The 22,722-nt window shown below is 41.5% G+C and overlaps 1 protein-coding gene across 1 annotated transcript in view; it reads right to left on the minus strand.

Moving 5' to 3' along the window:
• C2H3orf20 (chromosome 2 C3orf20 homolog) overlaps window positions 1-22,722 on the minus strand; it is an 86,208-nt gene that overhangs the window by 19,246 nt on the left and 44,240 nt on the right. The window contains exon 14 of the mRNA XM_042453978.1: window positions 11,120-11,262. Within this exon, the coding sequence (XP_042309912.1) occupies window positions 11,120-11,262 (143 nt within the window). The remainder of the gene's footprint in view (window positions 1-11,119; window positions 11,263-22,722) is intronic.

Consider the following 22,722-nt stretch of genomic DNA (forward strand, 5'->3'; position numbering starts at 1 on the left):
TGGCTCACACAAATGGGAGACTAAGGGACTGTACATACAGCCCTGAAGGGGCAACATGTAGCCACCCCTTCTTCAGCCGGATCGAGGCCATGGCAACCTCAAACCACAGCCCCAATCCAGCCTCTGGAGGGTGCAAAAAGGAGCTGCAAAAAGCAGGGTTTTTTTAACCCTCCAAAGAGCACCATAGCTGTGGTGGTGCGGCTGTATGGTGCCCCTTCGGTGCTTTGGACACGGCGCTGAAGGTGTATCATGATGCCACACACCATCTGGAGTGGCATGCGGCATTAGGGCATCAGGGGGGTGGAGGTGGGCATTCATCATCAAGATGGCCAGTCTGGATAGCCCCTAACAAGCTTCTAACCATAAGAGAAGGGAGTAATATGCCACACAGAAAAAGAGCACAATTCTCCCCAAAACAGCCTTCACTTGAGACTTTGTGTCTAGTCTATAGATAATGTTGAAGGCTGAAACTAAGTTGCAGCTCTACAGATGTTGGGTAGGGGACCCCTCTCAAGAAAGCTGCTGATACCACTGTCAGTCTGGTCTTGGAATAATGTTAAAGAGAGAGAGAGAGAGAGAGATGATTTTAGTTTAGAAAAGAAAAACAAGAATCCTTGCCTATTCTTTTCTTCAAGAATAAAATTTTCTCTTTTTTCAGCATTCCAGGACTTGTCTTTTCTTAACCAGATGCTGCAGTAAAAGCTGCAGAGCTTGTCCCCATACCCTCAGGGCCAGGAGCATCAGGACAAATGGTCCTCATGCTGCATGCCAATATTCAGTTGCAGGATCTGATGCTGTTGCCTCAGCTGGAGCAGTACCCAAGCAAGGCGTTTGTCAGCTTGAACCATGGAGCAATGGTGCACTGGCACAAGTCACTGAAGTGTGTGTATGTAGGGGGGGGATGTGTACATGTATGCCATGTGTCTCATGGAGATAGCAGCACAGAATTGGAGTAGTTGCGCAACTTTACTTGGCTTCCCTGACTAGCCTAAACGTGGAATCACGTGATGATGATGTGAAGCCGGAGAAGCCTCAGCCTGGTGGGGTCAGAATCCTGGAAGGAAACCTCGCAGAATCTGCAATTTCCCCTTCTGAGAAAGCTCCTGTTTCTGTTGTGTATGGGAAACCTGCAGGGGTCAGTGATGAAACAGGTATTTCAGTACATTCTGGAGAATGTTCAAATTCAATTCGTATCAGAGGCAATGGCTCCATCTGAACTATGGTACCACATTGTTCAACTGTATAAGAAGAAGACTCTGAGGTCTGAGAACAATTGTCCTTTCCCCACTTCTTCTTCTTCTTGCACTGCTTATGAGTGATCTAATGAGATTTGGCAGCCAAATCCTCCTCAATAACAAAGGTTCAGCTTGGTGTGAGGGGTCAAACCACATATGGCTTCACAACAGGCCTTTTGGCGGTCTCTCTGCACTTTGATGGAAGAGAACTGACCTCTGTCAAAGATGGTTTTAGTGACATGGACCAATCACCCATACAACGTTGTAGGTATGGAAGAGGCCCCAGGTATAAAAGATGGCTGAGAAATGGTGGAACTCATTGAAGCAGTATGCAACAATCTATTCTCTGCTGCTTGAGTAATGCCATCTTAAAGAAGTGCATTAATATCACTTCTCAGTTCCAATGGACCTGGAATGTAAAGGCCTGACAGAGTCTCCATGCTGCTCCATTGTGCCCCTCACCAAGACAAAGGAGGCACTTGGAGCAACTATCGTTTGGGGGAATTTTAGCCACACACACAGTACACTCTTGAAAGAACTAGAAGTCACAATAAAGCCTTAATGATCGTTAAGCCAAACCTGAAACACAAGGCAAAGAATCATAAGGGGAGTCTGAGGTCAGCCAAAAAGACAAGATCACAAGTCACCAAGTCAAAATGCTCATGGAAAAACATAAATCCATAGCCAAATCCAATAAATCACTCCAAAAAGTGTTCCTACAATGCTGATGCTGCAATGGAAGAAAAGGAACTGTGTTTAGGCACACAGGGAATGGGCAGGGCTACCATAAAAATGCTGAAATAACAGCTCTAGAAGTTTCCAAATGGTACACTGCGCAGGTGCAGATAACCCATTTGTGTGAGTCACACAGATCATAAAGAAGAAGCAGTTGGAAAAGTGGGGTGGTAGAGAGTTCATTGAGACTATCCCTGTCAAATTGGAACAGGGAGAGAGTATGTCACGTGTGTCACATAAATTACAGAACTGGCCAGTCCAGGGGGCATCCCCGCTTCCAGGAGCACTCCGGCAGCCAGTTTTTTAAGCCAGAAAATTCCCAGATCTGAGAAGAGCCATGAGGAACACACCTGGAAGTGGGGATACACCCAGGATGTATTTGGGTGGGAAATTTAGTGGCAAAAACCTTCTAATAACATCAAGATGCCACCCGAATTAAGCTTTAAGCCGGATAGAGGTAAACCAAATTTAAAAGCCAAGCGATAAGTTCCTATGTTATATGATTATAGTAGCAAAATATTGGAAACAGAAGACAACTACAAATGTTGAAAAATGGATGCAGAAGTATCAGATGAATTTACAAATTGGTTAAAGAGAAACTCAATACAAACATTCTTAAATACCTGACAGCCTTTTATAGATTATTTTAAGACAAGAAAAGGAGAGGATACTAGAATAGGTTTTGATATTTAAGTAGTAATTCTTTTCTGTATGGTAAAAAAATGAATGTGTATGTGCGTGTGTGTGTGTTGTGCAGGAAGTCATGGGGTGGAGGAGGGGAAAGGCTGAAATTTTGTTAGTCTTGGTTTTATTTGGGTCACTGTGGAAACTGTTTTGTTTGTGTTTATTGTGTCATGTGATTGTTTTTTATTTTTCTTTCTTTTTGCATGTTTTAAGTGAATTTCAATAAAAAATATTTTATTCAAAATACAAAACAAAACAAAAAACAGAACACCTCTTGTCATCACCTACATGTCAGAAATGCATATATAGTCTCAGAGTATGGATCCCTCTTCACCAAAAGCAGAGCCCCAAGATTTGATGGAGAGAGAGAGAGAGAGAGAGAGATATCCTTTTGGAAATGTGTGTGGAGAGAGAGATTGAGGAATGAAATAGAATATTTTGGAAGAGGGCACGGATAGCCACTTGGAACTCCAAACAGGACACAGAAAGGTCCAGAGTTTAGAACTGTTACTTTGGGGCAGGGAGTTCTGGGAGTTGCAGCCAAAAAAGAGGAGCTTCTGTGACCTCAAGAGTCCACTCCCTATCTCCTTACTGTGTTGCTGTTTGCACTTGTTTTCCCTATTTGTCTTTTGAAAAAGAACTTGGGTGTGTGCCTTCCTCTCACTCCTCCAACTTACATTGTTACAAATACTATATAGATTATTCACTGTGAACATGTAGCGGACTAAGCAGAGGACAGGATGTAGAATGTGTTTATTTATTTATTTATTGAGCTTGTCTTCCTTGTCGCAAATTCAACTACCTTCAACTCTTCCTGAAAGCCTGTGCCAGAGATTTCTCTAGCTGACCTTTCAATGAACAGACTTTCCTTTCTGCCACTTTCTAGCATTCCTTTGCCATGTCGAATGCATCCTATTTGACAGGCCATCAGCCGGTTTTCCTGCCCCCAGCCCCAGGCAGTTCACAGTGGCAAGTACAGAGAGAAACACAGCTGCTGTGTTTTCATATGTCTGTGAGTCACTAGTTGGACTGAGACCATCACCATACTTAGCAAAAGCTTTACAATCCCAAATAGCATTAACTCAATGGAATTCAGAAGGGCATTAATTTGTTGACCTTATTCTCACTCCTCTTAGTTTCTGGACATGATCATTTGACTTAAATAAAATGGTATCCTTCTTCTTGACTGATCACATATCTCTGGAGTTATTTTGGACCCTCAAATCAACAAAATGTTAACTGCCAAAAGACATTGGGCATGATTAAAACTTAAGACCTGCTCATCATGTGTTGTTGCTCACGTATTGCCAGTTCTTCCTCATTAATGTCTACACAAGTGAGAAGAGGGCAATAGGCCATAGCCTTCTCTATTTTCACATTTTCTCAAATGGTTGCCAAACCTACTTTATTCATGTTTCTTCTTCACCAGTTGTAATAGTTGTGGTTGTTATTATTTAAACCAGGGGTCCCAACCTGGGGGTCATGATCCCTTTGGGGGTCGCTCGACCCTTTCTTGGGGGTCGGCAGGTTGGGATTCCCCCCCCACCTCCCCCTCCTTCCTTTTTCCCTGTGGTTGCTGGCGCTAGCGCCAGCAACCACAAGGAGAAGGGGACAGGGTCACATCCTCTTCTTCCTTTCTCCTCGCAGGTGCCATCGAAGGCACCCACGAAGAGACGGGGACAAGGATGGGGCCGCCTCCTCCCCTCCCCTTCTTGTGGGTGCCATCGAAGGCACCCACGAGGAGAAGGTGAATGGGACAGGGCCGCCTCTTCCCCTTCCCTTCTCCTCACGGGTGCCAGCGAAGGCACCCACGAGGAGAAGGCGAATGGGACGGGGTCACCTCCCCGTCCTCTGCTTCTCCCCGCTGGTGCCAGGCACCCATGAGGAGAAGGGGACAAGGACGGGACTGCAAGCCGCAGTGGCCTTTGCGGCCGGAAGTCCCGCCCCTTCTTCCCCGGTGGCCCCCTGACTGATTGGGAGGCCGGGAAGGGGCGGGACATCCGGCCGCAAAGCCCGCTGGGGCTTGTAGGTAGTCGAAAGTCCTGCCCCTTCCTCACCTCCCAACCAATGAGAGAGGTCGCGGGTGGGACTTTAGCTCGCAATGGGGGTCGCGGCCCAACAAAGGTTGGGAACCGCTGATTTAAACTGTTTGACTTCCTTCAGAATTTCTTTCTATGCAGTCTTCTCTCACAGCTCTCCATTCTGCAGTCTTCTTCCAAGGCATCTGCTTAGATTGGCTCCATGGCACTGATCCAAAAGAACAATTGCAACCTATAGCCCTCATACTTGGCTAAATAATTATTACAAGTCAACAGAGTAGAAACAAATGAAGCAGATATGGCAGTTTCTTATGAGGCCAAGTACTTCTCCATATAAATTATGTGAGCAAAGTATAAGGGTAGATCCCCTTTGGAGCAAATGAATCAAGGTGGATACGTTGAAAGTATGCCAGCCTTACAAAGCAGAAGTGAGAAAGGATCTCTTGTACTAAAAACCCAAAGCCCTTGCCGAACTTTATCTAGACTTCCTTCAGTTAACAGTGCAGAACAAATTTTCAAAATAACAAAACCAAGGGGTATCCCATGTGGCATTTATATTGCAAGTGCTACACTAATACAGAATTCTTACACAAGAGATCTCCTTCTGTTTTACAAGATTGCACAGTCATACACTCTCAGCATCAGAGGAAGGCAATGGCAAATCTTTTCCGAACAAATTTTTGACAACAACCTCCTGTCATAGGTTTGCCTTAGGGTCACCATAATTCAGAAATAACAAACCAAAATATCTGCAAGTAAGTTGCAATAAATTAACAAGTTGAACTAACCTTATATTTTCATTTAAAGAAACGAAATAGCAGATGCTCAGGAAGAACAATTTTAAGTATAAAGATGTAGTATTGTTTATGTGTTAATGTATTTTTGTATTTCTGTATGTTGTTGTATTTTTAATATAAATTTAATAAAGATTAAATAAATAAATAACTGACTGACTGACTTTGAAGGCACATAGTAACAACCTAAAATAATATATGTAAAATTCACTGTCTGGTTTCTTATTTGATATAAAAAAACTGCAGCTTGATAAATACAGTATTGCCAAGACTTGACTGTAGAATATGGCTGAGATTTCCGACTATATTTATTAGTATTTTCCTTGAAGATAGGATCAGATCGGTCAGCGTGTATTTTATGAAAAAAAGTCAACATCCAAAATAAAATCTTGAACCTACAATACCCATGAAACAAGCCAAGAGCATGCTTCTGACTTTGGGAAATGGCTACAGTGAAAGCACCATATCCCACTTCTTTTTCTTTTGGATTCAGATTATTATAAGAGTGAATAAATGCTTGTAAACAAGGAACACCAGTGCTTGCTGGCTTCCCCTCTTATCTTACTTTAGCCCACAGTGAATGATAGTAAGATCATAAGCAAACCACAGTGACGCAGGAAGAGCTTCCTGATCTTTCCAGTTCACACAGAGATATCTTTTTACCAGCAGGGAATGGATCAGTTCCTAGAATCTATGGGTACCCTCTCACCCAAATTTGTCATGGCTAAATTCTACTGATGGCAATGGAGTTGAGCTCACACGGCCAAAGATGAGCCCTTTTTATTTCCATGAGAATTTCACTGGATTGTGCTTGTTGCATTCAAAAACTTTGAAATGTCTGGAACTTTGCTCTGTTCTATGTGTGTTGTGTCCCTTCAAGTCATTTCCGTCTTATAGCCATCCTAAGGCAAACATCTCATGGGGTTTTCTTGGCATGATTTGTTCAGAGGAGGTCCGTCATTGCCTTCCCCTGAGGCTGGGAGTATATGACTTGCCCAAAGTCACCCAGTGGGTTTCAAGGCCAAACTGGGAATCAAACCTTGGTCTCCAGAGTCATAGTCCAATACTCAAGCCACCCAAAAAGGCAACTCCCATCCCCATATACTTCACAATGCACAATGATTACCACTACTTTCAAAATTGATAGAACATAGTTATTATGTAATTCCTAAATTTGCAACATCTTACCCTTAGAATTCCAATACACAATCAGTGAAAAAACCCAGAATCTGATAATCTCATTCAAGTCCAACAGCAGCTACTTTATAAGCCAAATGCATACGTCGGGGAGGGAGGAATAATTTGAACTCATGTTGTTCCCACCTAACATTGTTGCCTGAGTAATAAGTGTTCCAGCCCTCTTGATTGTTACCACAGAAAATAGTACACAAACCAACAACCATGGCTTTTCTGTGGTAAATGGCTTTCAGTTTGTACATGTCAGTCTCCTAGATGCATGCTTTGAATGCATGTCTATCCCTACTTACTAAACTCCTAAAAACAGACTGTAAATCTAGTTCAGTGCTATGGTTGCTGAAAATGAGACCCACACGACATAAAATAATGCACTCTTAAGTGCAAGGCTGGCAGGTGAACACATGGCTTCTTGTTGCTGATGGATAATTGGGACTATGTGAGTATAAATAGATTGAAAGAGGCATTATTCTCAGTTCAAGACAAATTAAGTACATTTGAAGAACTTGCATCAGTCTGATCAGTTTGTGAGTTTTAATCTTAATTTTTTTTTCCAAAATGTCTGCCATTTGTATAATATGGCACTGGAAATTTATTTATTTAGTCCCATCAGTGTACATAGGAATACAAAGTGTTTGGAACTGAGCAAAATGTTTTCCAGATAATTTGGGAGGGCATATTTTTGGGGTGTGTGTGTGTGTGCAAAGCAGAATAGAGAAAGATTTAATGCCTTTCAGAGCAATTTTACACTTTAAACAAAAACAGTGAGAAACATGGCAGTCTGAAGCTTCTCCTTTTTGATCTTCCACCCTTTCCTTCTTGCTTGTGATTGTTTTTTCTATGTTTCCCTGTGGCAAAAGTATTGTCTGTCTGCAGTAATATAGGCCACAGTGCAATGGAGGAAAGAAGAAAAGAAATCTTCCTTCCTATATTGTGGGGCATGATGGCCCTTGACAGATGGAGAATCATTGTTGTAATGGAAAATGACAGGAAAAATAATTTAAAACAAGAAGCAGGGGTCAGGAATTTAAAAGGGAGAAGCCTCACTGTTACTCTGGCCATATTGGTTCATGTCTTCATTACCTCCTGATTAGTCTACTATGAATGCCTCACATGTGGGGCTGAGAGCCAGCGCAGAGTAGTGGCTTGAATGATGGACTAGGACTCTGGGAGTCCAGTGTTAAAAATGCTATTCAGCCAGGAAATTCCTACTGAGTGACCTTGGACAAGTTGCACTCTTCATTCCTCAGAGGAAAGCAATGGTAAAGCCCCTCTGAACAAACCTCATGATGGATTCCCCTTAGTGTCATCATAAGTTGGAAATGACTTGAAGGCACAGAATAAGAAATATGTGGGGCTGCTATCAAAACTACAGCTACTGTTACATGCACAAGCCACACAGCTGTCTAGTTTACAGATTACAGAGATTATAGCATGCAATTTATCCCATCTTATCCCCAAGAGGATAAACACGCATTTAACTGTCAATGACGGATCTTACCACATTCTTCCATGGTCAGGCATAAGCATCCCATGTGCAGACCATATGTAACCCGTGCTTATCCCGTGGCTTTTCAAAAATGGGATTTTCCCGTGTATGCATGCACCTGGCCATGGGAGAATGAGTTAAGATCCATCATTGACAGTTAAACATGTGTCTATCCCATCAAGGATAAGATGAGATAAGTCGCGTGTGATGATTTCCACATATCATTAGTCCTATACTGACTACATGGGCTTCAGATTTGCTTCTAACCTCATTTCAAGGTGTGGTTTTGGGGCCAGAATTAAGGCAACCCCCTCCTCCTGCTGCAGTAATAGCCTGCCCAGAATTTGAAAACCTCAATTAATGCCCTGCTGCAATGCTTCAAGGAATCGGATGGGCTGAGAAGCAATAACCAAACAACCAAACATATAAATGTCTCACTGCCAAATATAAGTTCCACATCTTTTCAATGGAAAATATATATCTGTAACTTATGCTCAGATAATTAGTGCCTCTTTGTTAAAGGGGCTCAAAAACTGTGGATGCACATATTAAAGCTCTATAAAATACAGTATGGAGAATCAGAGAGGAATATAGGAAATAATATAATAGAAACTCCCTACATGTCATATGTGCTGTAGGAAAAGTCATATTGATTGTAATAATTAATTGTATTGTTTTTCAAACCGCATTCTAACACAGTATTTTCAATTGTAGGTATTAGTTTTAAAATGTTATTGATAGTTAAATTCCAATGCTGATCCACTGTATCTTTTAACTGTTTTGTACTTGTTTGAATTTGTAAGCCACCCTGAGCCACAGTTTTAGAAGGAAGCAGAGTATAAATATTGGTACTTTTAAAATGATTAATATTAGTATTATTATGGGTGGCCTAAATATCCTAAAGACACCAGATGTCTCATCTTGAAGCTACACAGAGTCAGCTCTGGTCAGTACTTGGATTGGAGACTGCCAACAAATAGCATGCACTGTGAGCTATATTTCAGAGGAAGGAACTGGCAGAATCACATCTGAGTATTCCATGCCTAACAAAATCTTATGAAATTCATGGTGTCACCATAGGTTAACAGCTAACGCACATACACACACATTATTGGATGTGATCCGTAGTGAGAATGCCCTCACCTGCTGCAGCTACTGGGCCCATTTGCTTCTTCCCTGCCAAAAGTGCTTTGAGGCTTTTCCCTTTGGCACTATGCTACTATATTACCACATTAGCTGGATTTTATCCACATTCTGGCCCCATTTATCAGGACTGATCTCCTCCCAATTTTACAGTCAATGACTCAAGGATAATAATAGAAATCATAGAATCATAATATTGGAAAGACCACAAGGGTCATCCAGTCCAATCCCCTGCCATACAGGAATACATTGGAGATTGTCACACCACTGAAAAAAGGGTAGTACCGCTGCCAAATTCAAGCTTCATTTGGGCTGTACTCTGGTGTTATCATATGGCTTTTCTCCCTAAAACTGCCATCCAGGTACAGTCCAGCTCCAATGCTGATCCCTAAATTCGCTTCAGTGGCCATTTTTCAAAGTTGGGGTCTTTCCAACTTTGAAAAATGGCCACTGAAGCAAGTTCAGGGACCAGCATTGGAGCTGGGCTGTACCCAGATGGAAATTTTGGGGAGAAAAGCCATGCAATAACACCAGGGTACAGCCTAAATGAAGCTTGAATTCAGCAGCAGTAAGACACTTTTTTCAGCGGTACAATAATCTCCACAGTAAAAGCACTCCTGACAGACAGCCATCCAGCCTCTGTTCAGAAACTTCCATCAGACTCCGAGACAGCACATTCCACTGTCGAACAACTCTTACCATCAAGAAGTTCTTCCTAATGTTGAGGTGGAATCTCTTTTCCTGTGGTTTAAATCCATTGCTCAATGTCCTAGACTCTGGAGCAGCAGAAAACAAGCTGGCTCGATCTGCAGGTATGACACCTTTTCAAATATTTGAACATGCTTATGTCACATCTTAACCTTCTCTTCCCCAGGATGTATCCTCTGGTTTCAGGTCTGGAACCACGTGGTGGAGACTTATGTGGAAGACAGATAATATCCCTCCCTTTATTTCTCTTCATGTATAATATAATTAATATAATATAATATAGGTCCTATTCCAAATTGATATAATTGTACAGTATGGGATAAACTCTAAAATTATTGAAATGCACTCTCACATGGTGCTGCCTAATGTTTCTTTCTACTTCCCAGGTCATTCCCGAATATTATTATTACTGTATTTGGTAGAGGACAAAGTTTCAGGGCAGCTAGTTTCCTCTTCTCTTTGCAAAATATGATGGACTTTGAAGTATCTTTTGCCTTTCTTTATGAAAAAGATTACATTTTCGTTTGGCAGTAAGGACCAAAGTTGATGGAAGATGACACTGCTCAGCTGAAATCAATTGAGAATGCATCTTTTAAATCTCAGCTTTCCAAAAATGCTGATTAGATTTAAACTTGCGTTTAATAGCCATTCTGGCTCTTCTGTATTAGAAAACAAATATTGGTCATATTTTCCCTTCTATCATTTACTAAACAACCATTTATATGGGTATTGGTAATATATGATTTTTGAGAGTATTTTACATGGACTATAAGGTAGGCAATTAAGCAACCAAAAATTAAATATTTCATAAATCTGCAGTCCTAAATTTAGGAACATGAAACACAGCAAGGAAGAATGAATATGCCACTCATCCCTGTTTTATTTTCCTTTTAAGTTTTCCTCTATGCTACTCAACTATAGTAGTTAGCAATGACTTTAAGGACAACCGTTTTCCCCCCCCATAACAGCCCATCCTTGGACATTTTGTACTCTGGCTTTTCCAGTTTATATTGCAAACAGAGACCTCTGCATGACATTGCCTCCTCTCTCCTCTCTCCCCATTCCCATCTCTTCCTCCCTCTGCTTTTCCTGTTTTACCTAAATTTGAAACTCGGTGGCAGGAAGTGACCCATCTTGCATTCAAGGCAAACTTGGTTGATCTGCTTCAGCAGATCCCTCTTGCTGTAGCTGTATCCGTTGAAAACATTGCTCCCAAAGAGTAGCTTCCCTCCAGCATACATCTGTTGACAAACAGGCAGGAAGAAGGGGGACAAAATTGTTTTGCAATAAAAAAATAGAAATAAATAAATAAAATAATACCAAGTTTGAATGCTTGGACCAAATGGCTTCCTTTTCCTGTTTTGCACAGGAATCATAAATGTTTTCACCCAGACATGAGGGGATTTGACAGCTACTCCTTCACATACTCTTCCTGCACATCGCTTAACACTGCTGATGCTGAATGGAATACCACACATTTGGGGGAAGCATAAAGGGGACAGTTCCTCTAGCTTGGCCACTGAACTCCCCTGAAAGCTTTTTGAGTTGCTCTGCCTCAAGTAAGCAATGTTTGCTGATTGCCAAGGCTATTCCCCAAAAGTAAAAAGGGACTCCCTCCTGCTTTTTTAAAAGTGTGTTGTATGTTTCTATACTAAAAGCTGTAAGGTCTGTGGTGGACACATAGATAGAGCATAATATTACATTCTATAACATATATACAGTTGCAAGAAAATTCAGAAATTCACTCTTGGATATTCAGTAGACTTTGGACTCCGCTTGGGTTTAGCTCCAGGACCTGCTGTGGATAACAAAATTTGTAGGTGATCAAGTCCCATTACATACAATGACATAGTAAAATGGTGTCCCTTATATGAAATGGAAAAATCAAGGTTTACTTTTTGGAATCTATATATTTTAAAATATTTTCAAACCATGGATGGTTGAATCTGTGGCTAAAAAAATGCATGGATATAGAGGGCCGACTGTATTAGAGACTAAAAGGCCCCAAATCTATGTATTTTTTAAAAACATTTCTTGTGTATGTTTGGGAAAATGGTTCTCTCACCAGACCTATCACAAAATAATCAACACAAAGCAAAGAGTCACATTATTTTGTAAAAAAAAAAAGTTATATTTTTAGTTATTTAAGAAAATTATTGACACGAGGGTTGTCATTTATATGCAGGAGGTCCTTGCTTTTATCAGTGCAGATGTAAGTCCCACCAAAAATGGGAGAGCCTGTTTCCCATGTATGTATGTTTAGGACTACAATCTATGTAGATATTGTACAATGTGTGACGCTATGTATGATGAAGAAAGGGTTAAGCCAGGAGTGGCCACTTTCTTGGGGTCAGGGTCAAGAAGGAAATTGGTTCTGGTAGTGAGGATTACAGGGAAAGGAAAGGGAGTTTTTCCATTTTTTTTGGCTCTACTACCGACAATTTTCAGGTGCACATTTCTAGCAGCAACTGCAGCACTGCACACCATTCCAGCAGTACCATTTTGGCAATGATAGATGAGGATAACAGAGCCTGCAAAATGGTCTGTAAGGGTTGCATATAGCCCATGGCTTTTGTCAAGCTCGGAGGCATCATGTACCTGATCCGGACTTCTCCCAGGTATGGAGGTGTAGGAAAAGATCTGTTTTTAAGTCATTTGCACCCATACCTACCCTATGCCCAGCTTGGGGGAAAAAACATGTGCAATAATCTCCATAGTTATTATGCACAGTGATGTCATCAGGGGCCTGCTGATGCCACTAAGTATGATACATTAAGCATTAATTACATTTGCTCAGAGCATGTCAATCAAATGAAAAATATAAGTCTAAAAAAGAAGCAAAAGAGGAAGAGGAAGATAGAAAGTCTCTGTAGAATCTGCAGCATCAGATCCAAAGCAGCCTGAACCAATGGGAATCAGCTGCACGTAGAGTGGTGTTTTTCTTTAACTTGTCTTTTGAGGGCAGTGCTCTTGCACTGAGATGTCTCCTCTTATCCTGACATCCAGCGAAGTGAGGCAAAGCCGTGAGACCCTAGTAGTTGCCATTCTCAGGCTGATTCAAAATATTTCTTCTGAACAAATACCCAAGACAACAGTAAGGAGCATCCTAAGTTATTTTAAAGTTCAAGATCAATAAATGTGCAATTGAGAGTGTGACTTGCCCAAGGCCGCCCCATGGGATTTCCATGGCTGAGATGTATTTGAACCCTAGTTTCCTGGAGTCTTAATCTAGCACTCAAATCACTGCACCATGCTGGCTCTACAGAAGAAAAAACTATCAAGTTGTTAGGAACAGAGTTCTTATATTCATACTATTCTATAGTTGGAAAAGACCACAAGGGCCATCCAGCCCAATACCCTGCCATTCAGGAAGACACAATCAAAGTACACCCCAACTAGGGTTGCCATATCCCGGGAACAACCAGGACTATCCCAGGTTTTTAGGGCTTTGCACAGTCCCGAACTGGCTTGCCCTAATTTCCCAGGTGGCTACCCGTGGCTGGCCAGAGGCACAGCCACACAAAGCTCCAGGCTCCCTCTCCTTTTATAATGGAAAAGGCAAGCACACTGTGCAGGAGCCTGGGCAGGGGCCAGGCTCTGCCGGTCTGCTTGCCCTGTCCGCATTGGAGGCAGCGCTGGCTGCAGCCTCCTTTGGTCTCGGCGAGGCTTTGGAGGTGGCAACGCAGTCGGGGCTCTGGCCGTGGCCTCCTCCGGCCTCAGCATGGCTTTGGAGGCGGTGGCATGGTCGGGGCTCTGGCCGTGGCCTCCTCCGGCCATGGCAAATCCATGAGGGGACCGGCCAGCCAGCTGGGCCCCAAAAAAGGAGGCCGCTATGACTAGGCCTCCTCCAAGCTCCAGCGGAGCAGCAGCAACTAGGCAGCTTGAGCTTTCCTAGACAAGTCTGTTTCCTCAGATGCATCATTCAGTCAGGACTCAGGTATGACATTTCCATATCTTTGAATTCTACTGTTGTGTGCCTTTTTAAAAAACAATTAATGTTTTTGACTCCTAGTTGGTTGTGTCCTCCATTTTTATTTTTTATTTTGTATTTATTTATGATTAACAAGACATACAAAATTTACAGAAACATAAAACATATAAAACATATAAAACATATTTACATTGTGATACATTTAATCGTCATTAACCAACCAACAAACAAGACAAAACTAAAAATGATATATATATGTCTGTACACTAGATATCTCTATTTTGAGAGCGTGATTTAAACGGGTGTACAACATTTTCTTTCTGTCGTCATCCGTTACTTATAAATTATTTTGCGTCATGTCTATTATTCCGTTAGGGTTGTTATTGCTTAATTCCTTTCTCTTTTCATTCCCATAACTTAAAATGGGCACCAGCAGACCACCGTTTTCAGGCGGTCTGTACTGCACCATACAGTTCAGTAGTGCATCTGAGAAAGAGAGTAAGTCCTGAAGGAAAATTTAGAGGGACATGCAACAACAGGGATGAAGAGAGCCAGGCCAAAGGATAGGATTGGAGAGGGTAATGCAGTGGTGTCATTAGGGAGTACAGGGAATGTGGACTGCACCAGCTGAGACTGCTCCTCAAACATCTGCCTTTGGCAGAAATGGTTGTGGTATTCACCTGTGTCCCTTTAAAATGCTGAAAAGATAAGGTGAAGGGGTAAGGCCACAGGTTTTAATTTTTTTTAATTGTTTAATTTTAATTTGAAAAAATCTTTAAAAACATCATATTTTACCAAATTTTCATTTTAACCACATGAAGCTAATTGAAATGCATCTGAGGAAGTAGACTGAAGTCTATGAAAGCTCATGCTGCCAACTTCTTTATTGCAGAACTCAAAGGTGCTACAAGGTCTATATACATAATGATTCTACAGACTAATATGGCTATATCTTTGAATTCTACCACATGGAACTATGTATATGTATATGTAAATGCATTTCGGCTGTGCATATGATATTGTAATTTAAATGTAAAATTTTAATTTTGCTAGTTGTTTATGTCACAACTATTACCATTACATTCAGTGATATACAGGCATTACAATTAATGAGTAACATTAGTACAAAAACATTACTAAGGATTCTGTATAGTTAGGCTTGCCATATCCCACCTGGGGGCGGGACTTTCCCGGTTTGGGGTGGGTCCGCATGGTCCCGCCCCGGTTTGCCCCCGCCCCCCGGGATTTCCCCCACCCCTGGGCTGAGGGGAGGATTCCTTCCCCGCCTGGGTGCCGCTGCCACCACCGTCTTGGGCTCCGCCGTCACAGCGAGGCCGGGGCCCAGGCCGGGAGGGAAAGCCTCCCTGAGGGGAGGATTCCCTCCCTGCTTGGGTTCTGCTGCCACCGCCACCGAGGCCAGGGCCCAGGCCGAGAGGGAAAGCCTCCCCTCAATGAGGCTCCTATTCAAATGTAGGACACACAAAAAAGTGTCCTACATTTGAAAATTTTGCCCTACATTTGTCCCGGTTTGGAGGTCCTGACGTATGGCAACCCTATGTATAGTGTGGTATTGGAGGAGGTCAATGAAGGGGTGACACCATGAGGTACTGCATTGGGTGACACCAAACCTACATCACTGGGGCAACGTAAGGTAAAATGAGAATATGTGTGCAGAAAGTACACTCAGTATTATTCAACTGGCTTGTTGTTAAATTTTGTCAGGTTCTCTGAATTGCTTGTTGTGGGGACAAAAAATGCAAAGTTTTGCTGCCTCCTGCCCATTTCACTTGTGCATGCTGTGATTCATTCTCCAGAAACAGCAAGCCAAAAACTTTCCCATCAATCCCCAGCTCAGGTCCAGGGAAGGCTAAGAAATAGGAGAAAGGAGAGTCAAATGCAGCCTCACAGAGAGACCCAAAATATGTGTGTGCATATGTGTGCAGGTGTCTTTGCATGCATTAAAATGAATGCATGCAAGTCAGGATGGAGCCTGGTGCTATGTTGTTTGCTCATTCTACATCCACTTTCATTTATTTTACCTCATATGACCATAAGGGCTGTTTGACAGTGGAACACACTCCTTCGGAGTGTAGTGGAGCCTTCTTCCTTGGAGGTCTTTAAGCAGAGGCTGGATGGCCATCTGTCGGGGATGCTTTGATTTGGATTTCCTGCATGGCAGGGGGTTGGACTGGATGGCCCGTGTGGTCTCTTCCAACTCTGTGATTCTATGATTCTATAATTTATAAGTTAACTATCCCTGGAATTAAGATGGACAGGATAGGATCAGTATGTCAAATGTGTAACACAACTGAAGAGATTAGTAGAATTACAACAATGGGATTTTTGGGGGTGGAGAACTCAGAGTGGAAGGGTGTGGATTTCAGGACAAAGGAGAGGCTGGGTGAACTACATGGGCTGGGAGGGGTGGATCAGGGTGGGACAGGTGTATGTACCCGCTGAGTAGTGAGCTGGAGACTGGAGAGACAAGCAATAGGTGGGGACAAAGGGTGAAGGGCCATAGAACAAGGCACACCAGCCAGGAGAAGTAGGTGGAGATGTTCAGGAAAACAAGGTGGAGGACAGGGAGAATGAGGCATGTGGGCGGAGGGTGTGGGGTGGCAAGGATATGAGATCAGGGAGGTGGGACAGAGGGGATTCGGAAACTGTAAGAGCAATCATCGGAAATGGTAGCTGGCAAACACATGCTTGCCTTCTATGATTTAGTGTTGCTTCCGTTCAAGGAACAAAGAGTTGATTATGAAGCCAAAGTTCTGTGGCTGCCTGGAAGTTGCAGTCTCCTTTCTTTTCAGCTTTGCCAGTTCAAAGCATCTGCAGTTCCCTCTAGTGGACTACAGCTTCAAATGCTATAAGTGACTAACTGCAAGCAATAAAACCCCAGTTCTTTTACTGCACCTCACAGAAAAACAAGCAAACATACATTTTTAAAAGTTACCCTTACATGGGAAGTAATAAATTCCCTGAAGGTATTTTCTGTATAACTTTTTCAAAATTGCTGGACAGATCTTTCCATCATTATTATAGTGAGAAATTGGTGAGTCTAGTCAGATTATTGTGAATGCACAATTCCCACAAAAAGATGTACTTTTCTATATGAACCAGAGAGAGTTAGCAAAGTAAGCACAGGTTCACTTGGGTGAATAAGTGCTTGTTTTACAACTGTCTTCCAATATGAATGACCGTATATACTCATGTGTAATTCAGCCTCTCTTCTGGTGGGCCTATCCACCTGATCTTTTATAAGAGCTCTTAAGAAAAGACTCCAATTCTGATTATGAGTGTATGAATTTTAGATGATAATTTAGCTATTTTATTGAATTAATAGTAATGTAATTTTATTGATTGTATTCTTATATGTATTGTGTTATTATTGATGTAATCCCGGCTCGATCTGCAGGGAGGTGGGAAATAATAATAATAATAATAATAATAATAATAATAATAATAATAATGTCAAGAGCAGGTTTTAGGGCCAAAAGTATGGATTTTGATATACTCCATGGATAAGTCAAGGGTAAAACTTAGGGGCATGTAACAAAGGATTTAAAAAATGGAGCAAAGGAAAACAGTGTCAAGGAACACTAGCTTCTTCCCACCCAAACATTCAAAAAGACCAGAAGTGGTCCTGCAGCAAAGAGAACCCATCATGTTATGAATATTATCTATTTTTATCTTATATGGAAAGAAAAATGCCAGCTTGCATTCAGAAAAATAATAGGTGCTAGGGATCATACAGCAAATGTATGATGGATAATGGTGCACAGCCTTTCTTTGTGTAGATTATGAAAAACTATAGATCACTCTAAAAGAAGTGGGTGTGCCATATCATTTGATTGTCCTGATGCATAATCTATAATGTGGACAACACCTACAGTGTGGACTTTCAGGGCACAACTTGGAGAAACAAGATAGCTTCTGTTGGCAAGGGGAGGTCAGACAAAACCACATTTTATCACCCTAATTGTTTAATTTATATGTTGAATGTATCCTATGGAAGGCTTGGTTAGACTTGGAGGAAGGTGGCATGAAAATTGAAGGAAGGAATATCAACAATTTAAGATATGCAGCACCCTACTACTTGCAGAAACAGTAGACTTGGAAGGACTACTGAAGAAAGTCATGGAAGAAATTGCAAAAGCAGGTTCACTTGGAATGTTAAAAAAACAAAAATAATGACTAGATAATGTACACAGTTCTAAAGAAGATAATGAAGGCATTCAGATAGTCAAAGATTTTCTGTACCCTGGCTCTGTCATGAATAAAAATGGAGATTTTAGTAAGGAAATCAGAAGAAAACTTGGAAAGGGCAGCTATGAAGGAAGTAGATAAGATCATTAAGTGTACAAATGGAGCTCTGGTGGCACAGTGGTTAAATGCCTGTACTGTAGCCACTCACTCACAAAGCACAAGGTTGTGAGTTCAATACCAGGCAGGGGCTCAGGGTCGACTCAATCTGGCATCCTTCCAAGGTCGCTAAAATGAGTACCCAGCTTGTTGGGGGGAATTGTAAACCGCTTAGGGAGTGCTTAAGTATAAGTGATATAGAAATGTACTTACTATACCAAATACAGTACCTCTGAATGCTATCATATTTCTGATTTTTATGTGTGATCGTGAAAACCGGACAGTGAAGAGAGCTGACTCATTTGAAATGTGGTGCCAGAGAAGAGTTCTCCAGATACCATGGAGTGCTAAAATGACCAATAAATGGATCCTAGATCAAATCAACCCTGAAATCTCCCTAGAAGACAGATCAAATTGTAGCTATTGTATTTTGACCATATCATGAGTTCATATATTGCTACTGTTGTGTGCCTTCAAGTCATTTCTGACTTCTGGTGACTCTAAGGCAAAGCTAGCCCAGGATTTTTTGGCAAGATTTGGTCAGAGGGGCTATGCCTTTACCTTCCTCTGAGACTGAGAGAATGTGATTTGCCAAGGTTTGAGTTTCAATGGTTGAATGGGGATTCAAACCCTGGTTTTCAGAGTTGTACTCTAATGCTCAAACCACTACACCGTGCTGGCTCTCTAAAATGACATGCCTTGTTAGAAAATATGATAATGCTTGGTAAAATGGGATAAAGTAGGAAAAGACAGTATTACAGGTGGATAGACCCAATCAAAGAAGCTACAACCCTGAGTTTGCAGGATATGAGCAGGGCTTTTGATGACAGGACATCTTGGAGGTCTCTCATTCATGGGTTGTCACTGTTCAAGAACAACTGTGATTGCTAATTTTTGCTGTTTGTATGAGCTGGCAATGTGCCGTAAATAAAAGTCATTCATTCAACTTGACAGCAACTGACAACAATATTGATTTTAATTATTGATATCTGTGTTCATTAATGCAGTTTGCTTTTTGTCTGGCCGTGTGGGTATTATTATTATTATCTTTATAAATATTACACACCATCTATACACACTACAGACTTTACTTTTCAATAGAGTATTCACTCATACAAATCAGACTAGAATATGACCTCCTATACTTTCTTTACAAAAGGCACACCAAAAAGTTTGGCTTCCCATCCAGCAAACTGAAGACATACATGTAAATGTCATAACATTTTCTTCCTTATCTATATGTATTATCAGTTAATCTTCTAGCTACCTTTCTTTCATAAAGTATTTAGTATTCAAAACCCATGAACATTAACATTCCTTCTTTTATTAAAAAATGTTTAAAAATGGTTCCTGGTCTTTAAAAATGTATCTACACTAGATAAAGGGAGGGGATATTGTTAACTTTTTGTGTTACCTGTACAGAAGAATACAACTAAGTAGATGTTTTTAAAGTAAATAACAATTTTTGATTAATACAAAATCTGCCCAAGGTATACCGTTACTTAGAAGTAACTCCTACTGAACACCATAGAATTTGTTTCTAAATATACATGGACTGGGACTGGGCTATAAATTACCTACTCTCACTGCTGAATGCTGATAAATGAGATCTTCTAATCTTCTAGTCTTGAATAATTGCACATGCTGTGCTAAGGGCTATATATTTTAGTAGACAGGTCCCAATTGCTTCGGACCCCTTTAACAGAACAAAGAAAAGTATACTGTGTCTCCAAAATATTGCTGAACAGCACCATATACGGAAAACACCAGGGGCTGGGTAGGGCAAGGAAGAGACCTGGACTTTGCTCACTGACAGTTCTAGCTTCCAAGTTGAGGGAAGTATTTCACAAAAATGCCACATTCACAATGCTTTAGGGAAGTGCCAGTAAAGTATCCTTCATTTCTTATACTTTTGTTAGTTGTGTTAGCAGCAGAAACATGATTGAATACACTTTATGGAATCTGGTGACATTTTAGGAGCTTATCACACACACTTTTGCCATCGATCTGGGCATGGGCAGGGAACGTGCATGGCCGAGTGAAAACACATTTTATCGCATGCCATACTTTCCTCAAAGTGTCCCCATGCCATTGCCTGGCCCTCAGCAGTCCCTGATCAGGGCTCAGGTGCATGAATTTTGAAAGACGGAAGCTTTCCGGCTGAACAAAATCACACTCCTGAGTCCTGATCGGGGATGGCTTAGCGCCGAGCGATGACATGGGGATGCCTTGAGGAAAGTATGGCATGGGATAAAATGCATTTTCACTCAGCCACACATGTCCCCTGCCAGTGCCCAGATTGGGGGCAAAAGTGTGTGCAATAAGTTCCTTAGTGTGTGTGTGTGTGTGTGTGTGTGTGTGTGTGTTGTACCTCATGCTGCTCCTTACTTCATTCTACCACTAACAAAAATTTAATCTCTCTCTTTCCTGAGTCTTGTCCAATCTAGTGTTTTCCTTCCTTACTCTGTGTATTTGAGTAAGAGTGTATATGTTGAGAGGGCCAGCATAGTGTAGTCGATAGAGCATTGTACTACAACACTGGAGACCAGGGTTCAATTCCCCCCTTGGCTATGGAAACCCACTGATCTTGGGTAAGACGCACTTTCAGCCCCAGAAAACCCTGTGACTGGGTCACCTTAGTGTCTCCACAAGTCAGAAACTAACTGAAGGCACACATATGTTGAAGCAGGCCTAAATGCCATGAAGGCACCTGATCTTATCTAATCATAGAAACTAAGCAGGGTCAGCTCTGGTTAGTATTTCAGTAGGAGACCACCAATAAGTACCAACTGCTATAGGCTATAATTCAGAGGAAGGAACTGGCAAAACTACCTTTAGGTATTCCTTGACTAAGAAAACCATATGAAATTCATGGGATCCCCATAACATTGACAGGTGACTTGAAGGTGTGTGTACATGTGCATGCCTGTGTGCACGTACGCACACACGCACACACACATTTATCTTAATGTTGTTTGAGTACTAGTGGAATTACCCCATTATCTTCCCTCCACTTTTGGACTCCCACTTTTGGCTTCTCATGGGTATAGGTCTTATCTCAATCTATGTTTAGTGTGTTTAATCTTCTTTCTTTTTATATTTTTCTTGTGTAATTTGTATTTATAATTCTTGGCCAGAAAGCAGTAGTGTCTCACTGAACAAGAAAACTCAGGATTCCATCAGAGGCAGCCATGGCAATTGAGGTGGTATAAAAGTGCTATAACTATGGGAATTAAGGGAAAGAAACCTCTCTTCTCTTTCTGTCTCTCTTTCAATCCCTTGCTCTCTGCTAGAGCACTTCTCAGTAAAGAAAAGCAGCATGCATATCGGCAAACCTATCGCAAAGATAGGTAGCACAAAGCCTTAAATCTATCTACTGAATTTCAGTTTTGAATCAGATCTGAATCAGCCTGGACTCAATGGATGCCAAATCCAAAACTCCATTCGGTCCCACTATTTTGGCTATCTTGTAATTTGTATAAATAATATTTAGTGAAATGATGTGTTATTCCCTAAATGCTGAAGTCTTGCTATATTTAGCAAGGCAGCCTCATATACACCTATTAAGCCTACCAATTTCTTTCATGGGAAGAGAAACAGTACGTGTATTACGGCTGACAGTGGACACCCCAATGCAAGCCTAAATCAGGAACACAGGCAGGGCTCCTTATAAATGCTTTTGCTGTTCTTTCAAATGGGAGGAACAAATCTGGAGAAATAAATGGTATGTCTGAGAAATCTTTGAAGGGAACATGCTCCAGCTGATGTTAATGATAGTCACAAGATGACTTCTTTAAAAAGACCTACATATGACTGATTTTCTGGGTCACATCACAATCCTATTTTTGCCCTCAGCCTGAATAGCAAAATGGCCACGTAGGCATTCCATGCGTGTTTCTTCATATTAAAGCTTACTTGCAAGAGTATAACTACCTTTTTTATTCTAGCACTCTTGGACAAGCAATTCTTTAGCTGTGTCTTGATATAAGCAAATCTTGTTTACAGGAAATAGTCATTGGTGCCTTCAAAAGGAACATACACCCCGTGTTTCTGCCTGGCACCTATCCAGATTCCTCTATGTGTTGTTCAATTATTTACATGTTACAGAAAAACATTATGGCTGGAGTTCTAAGCATTCTTTCTTGGAAATAAACACATTAACCTCCAAGTAGATATGGGTAAGGTTGATTTCTTCAGAGACATTTGCTACTGAACTTCTAGTTACCCCAGGCTGCATATGCACTGCAGAAATGATCCAGTTTGACACTGCTTTAAGTCTTGGCTCAGTGCTATAGAATTCTGGGAATTGTAATTTGTTGTGGCACCAGTGGTCTCTGACAGAGCAGGCTAAATGCTGCACAAACCTACATTTCCTAGAATTTGATAGCACTGAGCCAAGTGGTATCAA

The sequence above is a fragment of the Sceloporus undulatus genome, chromosome 2 (genome assembly GCF_019175285.1).
Source record: "Sceloporus undulatus isolate JIND9_A2432 ecotype Alabama chromosome 2, SceUnd_v1.1, whole genome shotgun sequence".
Classification (NCBI taxonomy): Eukaryota; Metazoa; Chordata; class Lepidosauria; order Squamata; family Phrynosomatidae; genus Sceloporus; species Sceloporus undulatus.